General features: G+C 37.7%; 2 protein-coding genes across 3 annotated transcripts in view; one reads left to right on the top strand and one right to left on the bottom strand.

The window, feature by feature from the left end:
* The window catches only part of ITGB1 (integrin subunit beta 1), a 44,319-nt gene extending 39,587 nt beyond the window's left edge, over positions 1-4,732 (top strand). The window contains exon 17 of one of the 2 annotated variants that reach the window (XM_027648536.1): positions 3,513-4,732. Coding sequence is in view for 1 of the 2 variants with exons in the window: in XM_027648537.1 (XP_027504338.1) it covers positions 3,513-3,578 (66 nt within the window). In the remaining variant the exon portion in view is untranslated. The remainder of the gene's footprint in view (positions 1-3,512) is intronic. The other variant, XM_027648537.1, reaches the window with a different exon arrangement.
* Positions 4,733-8,791: 4,059 nt separating this feature from the next.
* The window catches only part of LOC113949668 (collagen alpha-2(I) chain-like), a 49,673-nt gene continuing 40,511 nt past the window's right edge, over positions 8,792-17,953 (bottom strand). The window contains exon 3 of the transcript XR_003528508.1: positions 8,792-8,934. The gene's annotated coding sequence lies outside the window, so the exon portion shown is untranslated. The remainder of the gene's footprint in view (positions 8,935-17,953) is intronic.

Here is a 17,953-nt window from a genome sequence, read left to right as displayed (position 1 = left end):
GCTATTGGCCCTGTATTCCTGCTATTGGCCCTGTATTCCTGCTATTGACCCTGTATTCCTGCCAAATAGCGCTGGGTGTTGGTGGGAGCTGGAAATGCTCAGAACCGGCTCTTGAACAATGCATGTGGATGAGTTTAAATACTCCGGAGTCCAGCTTCTTACAGTGGCCGAGCTCTTAAACCCACTGTGAAGGTGACTTAAGTGACTGTTGAAACAATGAGTCCCTGGAGAAAAAGGAAAAAGAAGGTGACTCAAACATGCTATATAATAGATTCATCTTTATGCAGCACTGAACTGAACTGTTGTCCTCTGAACAGCCCATTCTAGTTGAAAGTGAATACTGTTGCAAGAACATAGCTCTTTATTCATGGCTGAAAGTACTTTTTAAAAGTACCTCCATCTTTATTTTAATGTATGTCACTCAATCTTATATATAGTTATTGTTTTTAATTTTGATTTAAGTGTGCATGGAGTTCTTAGTTATAGGGGCATGTGGTAAATGTGTTTTCCCTAACTTTGCATGCTTCAACCAGTGTGTTCTCTGCAGTGGCATAAAGAAAAAGGGTTTATTTAAAACCAGTAGTGTTTGTCTAAGACAGCAAGTTTGTTTTAGTGGCCAGTTAAAAAACTGGGATGCTGCTAATCTTGGAAAGTTTATACCCTGTGCCAGCTGTGAGGGGCCCTAAGCGAGGTGAGCATCATGCTGGATTAGTGGATATTTATTTTAATGATGAACTGTCTGCAGAAAACCCTGCTAAGCCAGGCCCAAGACAGGGTGCTGGAGTATGGCTGGAACAGCCAGGGCTGTTGCTGTCTAACAGAAGAGAGCAGGGAAGGAATTGCAGATCCATCAGGTGCCTGTGTTGTGGTTATAGGCAGTAGAGCCTTAAGAGCCATTTAACTGATCAAGTGTCAGGCTGAACAGTTGTGAATATTGACTAAATCTCCATTATTTGTAATGGGAACCAAGACACTCACCTGACATATGGAGACACTTAGTCACGTGCTTTATTCAGTGACCTAAATCCTACTGTGTGCTTCTGAGAAGCATAAATACAAGGGAAGGCATGACAGTGTTTCAATATTCTTGTAAATAGGGCTTATGCTAAATAAAGAGCATGTAAATTTCAAATTCTAACTTCAATTCAAAAGTATTGTAGTAAAAAATTTATAACCTTATTATGCAAATTGTATTTTAAGCCTGATTCCAGGTTCAAATTATTTGTACGAATTCCACGTAGCAAATTTCTAAGGTTTAGTCCTAACCTTTAGACCCATTCCTGCACTATCTGATAGAAGTTATCTCTCTTTTACAAACTAGAAAGTGTAAGCATATACCTTCCTTTTTGTGCTGGGGATAGTCTGTTTTGTAAACTGTTGAAGGTTAAAAGCACCATATAGCAAGTATTACATAATGCCTTGCCATAGAAGAGCTGTACAATAACTTCTAGTCTGCATATGACACAGCCTATTAAGCTCAAAGACTTTCTCTGCATCATAAACTTTACTGATTTATATTTATATTTTTAAGAATTCTCCATTAAAACTTGTCAAGGAAATAAACAATGTACATTGCCAAGAACTTTGAGACATAATGAGATACTTCAGTTGCAGATTAAATCCCCTCATCCCTGCATGTTTTTCCAGTTTTGTTTACATCTTACTATTGCAAAGATTTTTACTGAAAATATTGGGGTAGGTCATAACTTTGCATTGATTAATTAGTCTGGCTGAGAACTAATCACATCACACTATTTCTATGATTTACAATAAAGAAAAGAACAACCAAACATAATTCCCCATCCGTTTCCAGACCAGTAGCTGATATACTCTTAATTAAGACAGCATTTGCCTGGGAACTGCTAGAAGGAAGAAGGGTCTTTTACTTGTTACACTGTATTTGTGAAGGACAGCCAGCACTGGACACCCAGTTCCTTCTTCATCTCTGTCCAGATGGCATTGACTCAGATCTTGAAAAGAGTCAACAGAGAACCTTGATTTCCATTGTCCAGCAATCCAGGTGCTGGCTGGACGAGTCTCTGGGGTCTAAGCAGGATTGGATACACCTCCTTGGTGTTTGCATGTTAAAGAAGCTGGCTTTGAGGAGAAATGCCCTTTTCCTGTGAAAGGAACACAGCACCAGCTACATGGTCCTCCTCAGCAGCAGCTATGGTTGGTGGGGTAGCCCAGTTAACTTGACCAGGTCTTGCAAATAGAAGGCAACAAACTTCCCAGGAACTGTGTTATGAAAATTTCACACCAAGTTAGTTACTTGCTTGCCTTGTCATTTCTGGCACATTCTGTGGTATTCCTCGTTGATTTTCCAGGTTTATGACCCTGAAAAGTAGACACCTGGTGTTTGTGTGTCCTTTAATTGACTGTAGGAAAAATTGGTTTAACCTGAAATATTTTAAATGGTGTGTAACTTAATAGAGTTGAATTAATATGGTTATATAGGCCATCTCAGACCGGGGGGGGAACCTTAAAGGGAGAGAGATTCCCTTACTGCTGAAGAAGGCCAGATACAGCCCTGGCCACAACAGCACTCCAGCTGACAACTGCACTGTGCTGAATTTTCTCAGGAATTATTTGTGTATGCGCAGAAGAGCTTCATGCTGGCAAACAACATTCATTTAGGTTGACGTTCAGGCTGTGATAAGAGCTCAGCACTGCAGCTCCAGGCTGTACCTCACAGTAGCCCTTTCTCCTGCAAAGATTTATCTGTTAATTTTCTGTTCAGTCTGTTCATCTGAGGTGTACAAGGGTGTCATAAATGGAGTAAGATTTACTGAGATAGAAGGAAACCTGGCAACAAAGGAAGCTTAAAATAAGCTTAATTTAGAGGTTTTTAAATCTCAGCAACAGCGATGTAAGCAGTTGTTCTGTAGGCTTGTCTCATGTCAGTAGAAGTAATGTTTTTATTACAGCATCTGCACCAATACAAAAGTTTCTTTGTTTTATCTGTGCATTTTGCCCATATGGGGGGTGGGGGGACCTGCAGAAATAAAATGAGAATGACAAGTACTGAATGTTCAATATAAATAGTGACTGTGTATTAGCAAAACACTAGAAGTCTTTCCGCTTTGTTTCTAGAATTAAATTGTAAAGTGAGATAAGCTGTTTAAATGCTTATTATAGCAGAGTGTGGTCTGTGGTCAGTCTCGGTGTCAAACAATGTTGTTTACAATTCTATGCTTCCTTAAAAACGCTGCCCTGGACTGCAGAGCCCTGGGTGATGGCTCAGCCCTGAGATGAGCACAGAGGTTCAGCTGCCTCCAAGGAAGTGTGTGGTGCAAACAAAACAGGATCGTTCTAACCCTTTGCTTTATTGATCAGCTGCGCATGCCCTGGCTCAAGTTGTTAGAGGGAAAACTAGTTTGACTTGAGCTGTTTGTGTGTACAAATGAAACATTAATGGGGAATTTCTTAAGCTAATTGTTACACCTCTTGCAAACACATTGTTTTTTTCATCTCTTTAAATGTTAATATGAGTATTTTTTTTCTTTTTCTAGGGTGAAAATCCTATTTACAAGAGTGCAGTGACAACTGTGGTCAATCCTAAGTATGAGGGAAAATGAACACTGCTTGTATGACTTCACAACACTGTATGCAGCATAGCAATTTTTGTAGTCACAGTAAGATAGATTTAGGGCAAACTGCGGTGATTTTACTAATTCATTACATATAGGTTTGTTTTCCTGTGTGAAAATGTACCATATGTAATTTTTTACTTTTAATTTTATTTTATTTTTATTGCAAGTAAAAGTAATTGGTGCCAGAGGTTGGACAAAAAAAAAACTTGAGACTGTGTAGCCTAGACAGCCCAGGTCACGTGGTGCCTTTCTGACCTTTCCCATTCCCGTGCTGTGAATCCAGATCTTCTGCAGGGCACGATACTATATGGAATGACAGGGAGGGAAGGGATTAAAGCAATCAGCATGAGGGCTCTGCCTAGCCATTTAGTATTACATTTTTTAGCTTTACAGGGAAATCAGGGCTTGAGTTTGCAGATGTAATTAAACTTATGTAGCATGGAGCTGCTGGGTAATTGGTCTTTGAATTGCTAGATGTGTGATTAAGTACATGTTAAGTTGAGAAAGCTGGAAGTGGGCAGTGTAAAAGACTGAAAAGTGTGTGCATACTTATCTTTGTTTTTGAAGTTGCTTATTGCCAGGTTATGGTTAAAATGAAAGTGTTTGAGAAGAATGTTAAGAGGGAAAAAATAGCTTTAAAACACGTGCCATTACTGAAAAAGTTGCTGACTGGTAACTTGCTTAGTTTTATTTTGTAAATTCAAGCCCTGGGTGGCAGTATCATGAAGTACCTTACCAAGACATCCTCAGATCACCTAAGGGCCTTACGTGATGCTGTGTCTTTATTCTGTAATGTTTTCTTTGAAAGCCTGGTGCTTTGTCACCCTTCTAACATTTTTAATGTATTTGGTTGCAATTCTTTTTGTAATATTTTTGTATCGACACAAGCTCTTTTTCCTTTTTTTTTTAGCAGTCTTAGCTGTAAATCTGCCTTTACCCTGTAGCTAAGATTGCATAGTTTGTCATGTGATGAGTCGCACATCATTCTTGACATGTGCCATGTACATTTGCCTCTGACCATTCAAACTGCATCATAGTCATATTCTTGTTTTAAGTGCCTTTTTCTGTTAACAGATGTTCACTTTTTACAGTGCTATTACTGAAGTTATTTATTAAATAAAAGTACCTTAAAATACTTGGATCTCGTCTCTTTGTCTTTTAGAAGTTGATACTACTCAAAAAACCTGAGAATTTTGTCTGCACAAGAGGTAATAGACATTGTAATAATGCCAAATATGTCCTGAGAAGAGTTAAGTTGAAATGATCTCGGGTAACACACAGGAGCTGTTGTATAAATGCCCAAAGGCTTGGTCAGCTCTGTGTTACGTGCAGGGGCTGTGGATGTAAAGCCCCCGGCGTTCATTTGCGTGTCTGCTAGAGAAGTTTTGTAGTTTAATAACTACTCCAGCAAATGGGCTCTTTGGTTAATACTCTTCCACAACACGTGACAAACGAGAAAAATCACTGCATTTTTTAGGAAAATAAGGTCTTCTGAATTTTTTTTAAGAGTATAATGTTCTAGGTATATTATCAAAGCAACTTTGTAATTAAATACATTCCTAAAGTATATTCCTGGAATCTGTGTGATTCCTTGGGGTTTTTTTAACTTTTGGTACTTCAGGTTATCCTGAGACACTATGGAGATCTGTTCTGAACGGCCCTGTTAACACCCACCTGAGGGCAGGAGGAGTCTGGTTTCCATGAAGTGGGAGGGGGGATCGAGGGAGAGGTTGGGCTCCGTGTGTGTGTCTGTCTGTCTGTCTCCATGTCTCTATGAGGGAAGCAACTGGAGATAAGAGGATTCAAGGGCTTGATACGTGGTAGACCCCACACGGTGGGATGTGCAAGGGGACAGGTTTGCAGCAGCCACTGGAGCAGGGCAGGCACAGGTGGGAGCAGTGGGGGAGAGCAGAGACTCAGGGGCAGCTGCTGGACAGACTGAGTGTGCCAACCCAGCCACGGGAGGGATGGGCACTGCAGGGATGTCTGCACTTCCCACTAATGGGCCTTCCTCCTGGGCAGTGGGAAAGGCGATGGGGAGGAGGCCCTTGGTCCTGTCCCTGTTTCCCTGAGTGCTGTGCTCTGTCTGTGGTGCTCTGTGTGTGTGCATGGGTGTTCTGTGTACGTGAGGGTGCACCTGCCTGCACAAGCTCACTGGGAATACACCCTTCAGCTCACTACATGATGGACCTGGGGACACGGAGCTGCTGCAGTGCTTGCTTCCTTTGGCCTAGTGCATTTGGCAAGAGGTACATTTTCTGATGGTTGGTGCAAATGAGAGCAAACTCACTTATGGGAAGAAGTTGTGCCATGTGCTGCTCTGGGTTGGTTTCTACATCATAAAATGTTCTTTCTGTATTGCCTTTCCACCTCAGGGAACCAAGCCAGCCTGAGATACCATCTAACCTGGCACAAGATTAGGTACCAGTGGGAGCTGCATCTGTGTGTACAGCTCACGTTGTCTGTTCCTCTTCATGCTGACTTTACAGAACTGCAACTTGACTGTCTCCACAATAGATGAGATTTGGACATATGAATATTAACCTCCCTTCCTAGTGCTTCAGTCACTTCTCCAACAACACTGAGGGTTTTCAAAAGCTCTGTAAGAAAAAATGCAGAAATTTCTTCTAAACACATTCTGTATTATTTGGCCATGAAAACTGAGACAAAGCAGCTTGAACAGAAAAGATAATTTCTGACCTTTATGGCTGTAGCTTTGTCAACATTCTACAAATATTAATCCCAAATTTCTGGTTTGGACTGTATCAAAGTCCCCTTCAGATCTGTCTTTTTACCTCTCCATCTTTCCCAGACTGCAGAGAACACTGGAATCCTGAACTATCCAGAATTCATGTCCCACTAGAAGCTGACCTTTAGGAACATTGACTCCTATACAGCATTACCAGTCCTCTTAAATTAAGCAAATATTTAATTACATGTGCATTAACCTGGTTGTGTCCACTCATTATGTTTTACATGTTCTGCAGTTTTCTTAACTAGTCTGGTTTCAAAATGCTTGTGTGGATTGGTAGATAGCTTTTTCACAAAGATGCTGAAGGCTTTGAATTTAAGTGGCCCATTAAGGAGAGCTTTTTTAAACCCTTGTTTGAACTGGGTTTCCAGTAGCCACTTCCAGCCAGATGGAAGCTGCTTAATATCTCCAAGTGAACAGTTGATTAAATGAGAGAGAACAGCTGCCATCCTACAGGATCAGAGTCAAGATACTGTGTCACAGATTGTAGGATTTGCTTTAAAGTGAGATTAAATGTTCCAGCTAAAAGAGAAGGTGTAGTTCAACTGTGATAAATTTTAAGTGCTGGAAACCAGAAGTAGTTGTGAATCCTTCTTGGCTTGTAAATACTGACCTCAGCTACTTACCCTGAATTCTACCAGTTGGTGAAGCAGTGAACTCTTACAGTAAATATCAACAGTGCATCAACTCAAGAGACTCTGATCCCAGACAAGGCAGATATAAGATCTCAGCAGTGTATCTGTTTGAAAAGAATTACAGTTAATGGAACCATAGTCTCACTAGCCTTAATCTATCCACTTCCCCAGCTCCTGTCTAGCAACTGAAGAGCTAAGCTAGAATTGCTTTATGACAGTTATTAATAAACAAGGTTTCTTATCCTGGATTGAAACTACAATGACAAAAATACAAGTCAGCTAAAGAAAATAATTCTCTGTAATCATGTAGTTTATTAAGTAACATCCATGAACGGACTTTACCACAATGTGTTGAGCCTCCTGCTTAAACTATCTCTTGGCTGCTTGAAAACTAGTCTTAGCAGTCTCTTGAGCACCTACATATGAGGAAGTCTCAACTGATAAATATATGATCCCCTTGAGATGATGATTTTTTTCCTTTCCTGCATAATTGCACTGGTCTACAATATGACCATGTTTTCTTTTCTGTAACAAATACAAATTCATTCTCAGAGAAGCACAGAATGTGAATAGGAAATAAAGAAGCTTTTCTCTAAGTAAAATATTGATCAAGTAGAAATCGTAAAGGAGTATGTTCTAGCTACAAAATTCTACTATTTGGAGGATGTTTTCCAAGCACTTCTGGTTTTCTTCCTGAAAAATCAGAATTGCTGCCAAAGCATTTATCTAGCAGAATGAAAATATTTATAAGCAAGTGTGAATACAGATTGCTGTAAAGTAATTCCAATGAATGTTCATTAATGATAATAAATGCATTAAACCCATCTCAATAAAATGGATAAATTACAGCTAGAAAAAAACCCCATAGGGCATAATTTTAAATAACTTGAGAATATTTGGGTTGAACATTAATTTTAGACAAATTTTTAAGGTAATTTTTTAAAAATAACATATTAGAAGTAAACTGATGAGTTTCATACAGATCAGCATGGGAAATAGCTTCTAACATACAGAAAAATAAGTCAAATATGCTGTCAGTGGAAAATTATCAGAAATATTGTGTCTGTTCTTCATAGTATAGCAATATGAACTGTCTCACCTTGCTTTACTAGTGCATTACACAAAATATAAGTATTTTTATCCAAGAGAGGTTTAAAAGTGCTGTATTGTAGATTCTTTGCTTTGTGGATTTTCCAGCTCTTGGTTCTGTGCCTCGGTTTGGATTGCTGAAGCAGATGTCAACGTACACTTAAAATATGATCTCATCCTTAAATTATTTAAAGAGCAAGACTTCTGTTGTCAATGTCATACACTGCAAACTACTGAATATTCCTTTACATATGTGATATTTTTTTCTTGTTATTTAAAAGTTCCAAGCTACATCTTCTCAAGATATTAATTACCAGCTAAAGGTGTCACTTGGTGAAGAGTGAGCCTGCAAATGAAAGTGTAGGTTGTCCCCCACATACAGAAGGTCTTGTGGGTCAGCCTCTAATTCATCTGTTGACCACAGCCTGCTTTTTTCCTTTGCTCTCTGCTTCCTAAGGACGTGGTACACCAAAGGAGAGGCTGGAATTGGGTGTGTTGGCCAGTGTTGGTAACGGGGTGAATGTCGAGAAGCAAAACTTGAGATCACAGAATGAATTCGAGGGATCAGGAGAATGCCTGTGTGGCGCGGGGGAAGCAGAGCACAGGGTGGGCGGGGAGGGAGGAGCCAGAGCGCAGGAGAAAGAAAGGGAAATCCGGCTGCTTTCCTTAGATAGGTCCCCCACACTCCTTCAGCTACATGGTGGCTTTCATGTCCTTTTACAAAGTTACTTACTTTGCAATTACCAATGAATATGTGATTAAATGGCTTGTTGTCGCATTCTCAACTTTTTGCAAGCTCTTCAAATTTTCTTCTATTTCAGCAATCAAAATTTGTCCTTTCCTGATGAGTTCATCATGAGTTCTCCTATAAAAAGCAGAAGGTTTTGCTGTATATCTCAGAAAAAAATTAACAGAACAGCTCTATAAAGAGAAAACTGAGGTACATGGAAAAGAATTGTTTGTATTCCCTCAACAACACTATTACAACAATACAGAACAGTAAATATAGATTAATCAAACCATTGCATTTCATTAAATAAAGTAAATAATGTAAAAAATAAAATTAGTGAACTGGTTTTTCCTTATCTATGATTTTATTTACCTTTTCTTTTAGCATGGGGCAGAGACAAGTTAAATAAAATTAAACATAAGTCTGTAACTGAAGTGTCATAGTTTTTATTCTAGAAATATTTCCTAACCAAAGCACAGCCCTGAGAATAATCAGTCACACAGTCATGGTTTTTAATGGATAAGGAGCACAGACTCAGAATCAAGGCCTACTTCGGAGTGCCATGTAAAAAAAGAGGCATCAAAAACCAGTAATTCAGATCAAATGCATTCATTCTTCTAAACAAGTAGTAGTCTGAGAAGTAAGATGGGGTAAGGGGTAGAATGAGGATGCTGACATAACATATCAGAATAATAATAAGAAAATCAGAAGAATATGAGAAACTGTAAAAAGATGACGATAGCATATTATCATTGCAATACTGATAAAAGTCAAACCATCTTCTACAGTAATGCCATATTGCAAAATGGGAAAATATAAATAAATTAACTCAAGGGGGTAGCTACAACTATGTTTGGATGGAGCCACCAAATTATTCTTGGGCACCAGAGAACCTGTTCAAAGATGACTCTAGAAAGATCATACAAACAGAAGAAGGATGGATTAAGCAGACAGTAAAACCATCTGATCAAAGTAAGAAGATGTCCTTGAAAAAGCTGAATTGCATTTAAATGAAGAATATAAAAAAGAACAGAAATTTAAACATTAAAAGTATGCTAAAGAGGATTTAGTGCCTCATGGAAGGCACGAAAACTAATAAATACACTGGAAGAAGAAGCCTGATGCTGAGATTAGGAAGGACAGTTGGAATAAGAAATAACAGAATATGTAAACTCATTCCTTGCTTATACATTCCCCATCAGAGGGCAAATACCAGAGAAATTATTCAAAATAAAGTGTCAACAAAATATTCTAGAGAGGAATCAATGAAGGAATAGCAGCAAACTGCCAAAAGCCAATGTTAATCATTTAAGAAGGCTTAAGGAACTCAAGGATGAGTGCCAGATCTCATTGCCATATGAATGGAAAATGGCTAACATACATAGTCTCAATTTTTAAGAGGTTTTCTGGGAGTTAAAAAAAATACAAAAAAGTTATCCAGATGTTTCTACCACTATCTGGTAGAAATTATAAGTGGACACATGAAAGAGGGAAATCACACCTCACAAATCTGATGCACAAAGCGATCGCTTCGTACAACTGGATTTCCAAAGCCTTTCAACAATGCTTTTCATTAAGAACCATTGCAGAAACTTCCAGGGGATGTGGAGAAAGTCTTGAAAATAATAAACAGCTGTTAAAGACAGAAAATTTAAAAAACCCACAACATTATAGAGGATGTTTGTAAAGAGCCCAGTGTCAAACCTGGGGTGCACCACTAGTGACTGGCCTCCAACTGGATGTTGTTCCACCAGTCATAGCCCTCTCAGCCCAGGCATTCAGCCAGTTTTTAGTCCACCTCACTGCCCACTTATCTAACATACACTTCATCACCATGTCTACAAAGATTTTATGGGAAACAGCGTCAAAAGCCTTACTAAATTGGAGAAAACGCCCACTGCTCTCCCCTTAGAAAACCATATTCAGACATTTAAACCAAGGGAAATTGTAAAAATCAATCATTATCTGCACATATTCAGTGACAATCTCTGAACTATCTGTTGCCTACTGAGGAAATAAGATACAGACCATCAGTTTAATGCTCAGTAACAATTGATAAAACATACTGAATAACCAGGGATTACTAGAAAAAGAGTAAAAAGCAAAACAGAAAACACTGTCAAATTAAAGTATTATCTACAATAGGAAATATTAAAAATGAAATTTTATGTCAATTATTTCCTTTCACTGGCACCTTCATCCACGCAGGATCCAGAGCACTGAGCCCTCCCTGGACGTGGGCGAGTATAACACAGTTCAGTGGTTGGAGTACACCACTGAGTAACAGAGTTTTACTGGACTCCATTCCTTGATGAAACTGGATCACTGTTTGCAATCAGAAACCTGGAAATCTTTTGGACAGTTGAAAACCAGGAAGGCGTGTTACTCTGTAACAAGGTAATTTAGCACATACAGCTGTTGCTGAACTGCTTGCTCTTTTTTACTTGGGCACCTCAGTTTCTTATGAAACATCCTACCTTAAGTGCCACAGCAGGTAAGGTCTGACCTTTGCACTGAACTCAGTCTCTTCCATAGCACTGGTCATCGTGTTTTCCTCAATTAACTCCCTTTGAGATTGAAAATTAAAATGAAAATAACAAGCTAGTTTAATTTTACATTGGTGAGGAGCACAAAGCTGACAAGCATTCAGCTGGAATTCATTTGACAGAACAGTTAATTCCATATTGATATAATTTTGTAATAAAAATATCTTCCTGCAAAACTCTAGTGACTTGCTGATCTCAGCTATGCCAGCATTGTAACTGCTATTAATAAGTAGGGTAACTTCAACACTGCTCAAAAGAAAAAAAATAAAATCACTTTCCGTAAAATAAGAATGAGTGGCATCTGTTATGTTTCCTTCCCTTAGTTTTGTATTGATATTGCCCTGCTAAATGGTTCAATCCAGTGTCAAACTGATATTGTCCCATATAGTCTTTTAAAGCACTAGCACAACCATTGGTTTTAAAACACTAAAAATGTAGCTCCTTTACAGCCTTCTGGAAATTTTCCATTTGCAGTTCCAGTGTAAAAAGTTAAATATTTCTTTCCCATTTTCTGAAACATCCCATCAGTTCCATTAGAGTTTATTAAAACAAAAAAATCTGGCAGAAATTATTACAAAAAACTTTTCCAAACCAAGTTTTTTCTGCTCTTAGAAAATCTTTCAAACTTTAAATAATTTCCAGATAGGTTCACAGAATTTATACCAAAATGGCATCTATCAAAAAAGAATTTACAATCCCCTGACTTGTTTTCCTATATTGATAGACTAAACTTCTTTTGCAGTGCACAGGTCAGTTTAGAGTATTTGTTCACATTTCATCTAACATATTCCAAATCAGACACAAATGTTAATAATGTGTATTTTCAGTTAAAAAGAAAAAAAGATACTTTAAGCATCCATCCCAAGACTCTACCAAAGCCAGAATTTTTACTGACTGTACATATAGATAAATGTACATACAGGGTCTCACCCTCTGGCCCATGTACACTTAGCTAATCTGCTACAGAAGTCTCCCCTTGCTGCAGGTCTTTCAATTTTGCTACAGGTCTTTCCATTTTGCTTCCAGACATGCAGCTAAAATTCTTTTCAGCTCATATCCTTTCTTCCCTATAGGAAATGACAGATATATTATGCAACTCAAAGTTTTACAAGCTCTTGTAATATAAGATTTTAAGACTGAATGAGTTACCCTTGCATTCTCATAATAAGTGCAGTATACTAAATATTAGACAGAGTAATTATTCAAAGTTGGTTTTAAAATATTTAGATTGAAGAATAAAACAATTCTATAAATCATTATGTACTATGACAAAGATACAATGCAGGTATGTAACACACTCTGTACAACCTAAAGAACGAGAGCAAGTTATTCATACCTGCTTAAATTTATACCTTTGATAACATTTCCATTTATAGTGATAATCTAGTACTGGAGACATAGATCAGAAGTATATTTTTATGCATCTTCAGCTAATATGCTCCTAGGTTATCAGTATTTTAAAATGTATTTTCTTTAAAAATGCTTAAGTAGCACTCAGTTAAGCTAAAATATCATTCCCCATGTCAGAACTTTATGTGAAAAGAGATATTCCCTTCTTTATTTTCTTCACGTCTCAAGCAAAGGAATTCTAAACATTAAAATTTGCTAAAAATAATTTCCGTGTTTATAAAAAGCCAGTCCTGTACTCTTACGCCTGGAAGATATGAATGTTTCCATGATTCTACTCCATGGACAACATGAATAAATAATAAGGCATCAGACTGCAGCTGTGTGTTACCATTTGTACTGCCTGCTTGGCTGCCTGCCAGAACCAGTGTTTCCTGCAGGTCTTTCAGATTTCATTCCAAAGCTGCAAGAAGCCTTCACTGGTTTTTAGCCCCTTTAGTTAGAAAACTACATTTATATTTTTCTTTAAAAATTGAATCCTAGCAGATGGATCTTGAGCTTAAAGTTTAGTTTATATTGGAAATAACACCAATGATAAATTATCGGCCTATACTGTGAGTAATGTTTAAAAGAAATTTCTGAGCCTTGAAAAGAAAGCTCACATTTCAAAAATACAAAAATTAAAAAGTGCACAGGGAATGGAAAACAATAACATTTCTATTACCTTTCTAAACCTTCCCTCCTGAATGTATTGTATTTTATATTTAAACCCTTCAAAACACAGATCATCTTCTTGTTTGTATCACAACGTAGATGTGATTCTAATTCCGGCCTCTAGATCATAACGTCTCATTTTCTCATATTACACATTGCAATAGCAAGAAGGAATTATGGTCAGATATAGGCCTGGGGATGAGTTCCTGACCCTAATTAAGCCAATCACAAAATTCTCATTAACTGCAGCAGAGTCCACCATAAGTCATTAAATACAATGAATTCCCTGGGCTCTGAGTGCAGCCTGTTCCCCCTCCCAGGGGCTGAGCTGCCTGTGGTTCCATCCAGCTCTGGAACGATGCAGCTCGGCAGCCTGGGGAGGAGGCTGCTAAGAAAAGAGCTGTGCCACGACCAGTGGTAAGAGGAGGGTCTCTTCTTGGATGGGGGTCCTTGCCTGGGCTATGCTGTGGGCTGTGGCCTCACTGATCTTGACCTGCTGAGTTGTTTTCCTGGCTTGACTTTGGACTTGCCTTGTCATTATACTTTTACCTGACAATCACCGAGCTGTTGGCTGAACCTGGTTCCTGTCACCAGTCCTGATTCTGGCCCTGACATGCTGACTTGACTTCAGATTATGTCTCATCATTTTGGACTTGCCTTGTGATCTGAACTGTTTAATGACCTTAATTACCACAACCTGACCAGCTCTACTTGCCTTGCCCAGCTATTGTGGGATTGTGCCCTTGCCAGTGAAGTTACTGCCCCTGACTTTCATGCTGCCACTGTCATCTCCCAGACGTCCTTCTCTTGTGGAAAAGCCTACTCCTGCTGCTCCTTGACACACATAATCTCCCTGTCCTTCATCTCCCATCTTTTCTCTCTCTTTTGCCTTTTTCCTATTTTTGATGCCATTGATCATTCTTGCCTTCTTGGCATTCTACACCCACTAGACTTGAAGACTGGGGTGTTTTTTTGCTCCAGTTCTTTTCAAGACTGTTCTTTCAGTTCATCTTTTGATGAGTCTTTTTGCTCTTTCCCCACTCTCTCATTATTCCCCAGGGAGGTGTCTATAGCCTTTTGCTCATCTTACTCATGTTCTCTCTCCAAGCAATTTCATCAGCTGACACATCTTCAGTTATTGTCTCCATGCTGGTGACTAACAAATCAAGCTCAGCATTATTAATTGTTCTTCTAGCAATATTTTCCATCTGTCCTTCTCTCAAATTATGTCATTTCAAGGTTTTATCAGCTTTAACTAAACTTGTGAAAAAGAGCTGATATCTTTGCTTTTCAAAAGCTTGTTATGTCTTTGCTTTCCAATATCTAACTTTCTGGATATTAAGGTGCATAATCTCGGGATTCTTTCAAAGTCTTCCCTCATATTGCTCTTAATAAAGAAAACCCACATGGCATTTTGGGATCCTACTCTACTCAACATCCTCTTTCTCTCTTGGTCCAAACAGACAGGACCTCCTTTCAGTCCTTGTAAAATGTTATAAAAACCCTTATAAAAACCCCTTCAATTTGTTCATGCAACTACTTTGCCTCAACACTCTCCCATCAGAATTCTTCCACCAGTCTCCACTTCTCTTTGACATCAAATTTACATTTTTCAGTATTGCTTCTAAGTGACCATGTGACATATAAATCTACATCTTTAAAAAAAAAAAATATATTAAACCCTGTATTAGGTAAACTGTATCTAATTACCAAGTAGAAGAAATATCTGAGCTAGTTTTAAATCAGATCTAGTGAAATACCCCCAGCAGCAGTGGTACTTAGCTTCTTGGTAGGATGTACTAGTTCGTGCACAACTGTATGCACTTAAGGATATTCCTCCTGTTCATCTGTATAGTTCTACAGTTCCCTCATAACATATTCTCTCATTAAGCTTGATGCTTATTTATATTTTAAATGTTCTGCCAGTATTCCCAATCTTGTTTAATTTGTTTGACAGTCTGTCATCTATATATCAAAAAATGTAAAGTCTTTTAGCCTATTTAAACTCCTCTTAAAATAATTCTACTTTTCATGGCATCTCCAGTAACTTTCACCAGTGTCTGTTTCTTTATCTTGAGATCAGGAGTTGCCAGAGCAGCAACACATCTTGAGTAAGTGCATATGAGGTGTTAGAGTAAATTAAACAGGGACCTAAATAATAGAATGCAGATCTCTACATTTCTGCTGCATTCACCAGTGCTTCTGTCTATTTAACTGTCTTCAAAAGCTTCTTTGTCTTTCAGATCTTCTGTACCTGATGACAGCTTAGCAAACTCACTGTGCCAAAGCTCTGCTGTTTTCTCCACAAAGATAAAAGCTAATCAGAAAGATATTCAATAGAGAAAACATCTAAACAGTGTCTAATGTTCTTCCTCTAGAAACTGGCACACAGTGTTTTCTAAAAAGAGTGAAGTAAACTTTCTGTAACTCTTAAGAATTGGCCTTTATGACATTTCTTGCTGCAGGCATGTGCAGTCCATGCAGTTTCATCCAGCGATGGAGACAACATATGTACCAGTCCAGATCCAGGATTTGGGCCCATTTCAGAAAGCACATGCATAGCACAGATGTAGGCAGCTTCATTCCCACGTGAAAAATTTATATTTAAGATTTTATGGAGATGGCCAAATTTTAGGGAAAAAAGGAACCAAGAAGGAAAAAAAGCACTTCATGGAGGGCAAACTGTCAACATGTTCAGGACATGTTTAATGTTCTCTTACCAGCTCCCTACTTGATTAGCTTTCCACTTACCAGTTTTCAGGCTAGCTTCTGCTGGTAAAAGTGTTGCTGCTTATTGCATTTTACTCACTTGATTTATTAATGAAAGTCTTCTTCCATTTAATAGAGGTTCTATTTCATTGAGAATGATGACAAAAGCAAAAGGTTGTTTTAGAAAAAACACACAGGTCTTAATCTAGTAATGTATTTTATTTTAAAACTATGTTCTATATTTACTACTATGATCTTTTTAGATTATAGGATCATATATATAGATATGTAATACATACATGTAATATATGATCACAATTTATATTAAAGCTACTGCATACTCTCCTGTTAATATAATGAAGTTTTAAAATAGTTGTAGCATCACTAGTATAAAACAAGATCAAAAGAGGATTAATATGTATCATATTTCTGTTGTTATATATTTACCTAAAACCAAGCTTTAAAATTTTATTACTTTGTTACAAATTTATTTGCAAGATGAGAAATATGTTCCCAACCATGCAAAGGTATCTGAAGACATATGTATCATTCTCTCTTTTTACAGAAGCAAAAACTGAAGGTTCAGGGAATGGGGATACAAAAGGTTAGGAAACAAGTGAATTGCCAGTGTGGAAATATCAGCACAATATCCAAACAATGTCCTTTTCTTACAGTCTGAAAAGACTGAAAACGCAGATGGACAAACTCCAGTTCTAACTATCAAAATAATTATTTCACTAATTTTTAGAATTTTAAAAATGTGTTTATGTTGCCATACTTTTCAGCAATAAACAATGAGCATGGAAGGCTGATAGCCGTTTCAGGAATTGCGTCAGAAACCCCAAAAGGCCAGGTGTGTTTGATTTCTCCTGATAACCCTGCAACTTCAAAGTATTTATCAACTAAGAAGACAACCTAGTCATTCAAGGAAGACTGACTGCCACATAGAATGACCCTAATAATTTGTGGGGTCCCTTTGAAAATAATCTTTCCCATTGCAGGGATCCTACATTATTGTCTGTCTGGATCTAATTAAACTATGGGTATTTTCTGCCTGTGGCATAGTCTCCTCATTTGACAGCTATTACAAAAATATAAGCTTTACTTGTGCAAATATTCTCCATGCAGAAAAAAAAATATTTTTAATGGCAGAACACATAAATGCCCATAAATTTTCATCCAATTTTCATCCAATTTTCATCATGTAATATGTTTTGAAATTATTTAACATTCATACTTTCTGCATGCCAGCATGAGTGAATGTCTTTTATGTATAGACAGAAACATTTTCATTGGTATAGCAAATTCCCAGCGTATCAGAGAGAAATGCTCCTGAATATCCTTAAAATACTGGGTCTGGGAAGCATATTCCAAGGTCTCTGGCAATTTTTGGCATGATGGCAATAGTTACAATCAGACATTCTTCTTTCAAAAGAAAATACAAGATTTATCTTTAACATCTACTACTTCCTTTTTTAAAAGTCCATGGAAGACTTTTTTCTTCAGGTAAGATGGTTTCCAAAGTTACATTCTGTAATGAAAAATTACAGCATTACACTATATTGCTTTCTCTTATTACAACAATAGTCAACTATAAATGTTTTTATTTTAACATATCCAAGACCTGAGTAAACTCATTCAAACTACAAATTAATGACCTACCTTTAAGAACTCAGAAGCAATTAGTGAATTTGCTAAAACTAACTTCTAAACTGATGAATAGACTAATATTTCCCCTTTCCTTTCTCATTTGGATTTACTCATCAAATTCACAGAACCTTATATAGAAATAGAGTTCTGCGTTCACTTTTTTCCATCAACTTTTTTGAGATTGAAAA

The sequence above is a fragment of the Corapipo altera genome, unplaced genomic scaffold (genome assembly GCF_003945725.1).
Source record: "Corapipo altera isolate COAL_440 unplaced genomic scaffold, ASM394572v1 47, whole genome shotgun sequence".
Classification (NCBI taxonomy): Eukaryota; Metazoa; Chordata; class Aves; order Passeriformes; family Pipridae; genus Corapipo; species Corapipo altera.
The sequence above is the reverse complement of the archived record's forward strand: the minus strand, read 5'-3'. Positions and strand labels throughout refer to the sequence as shown.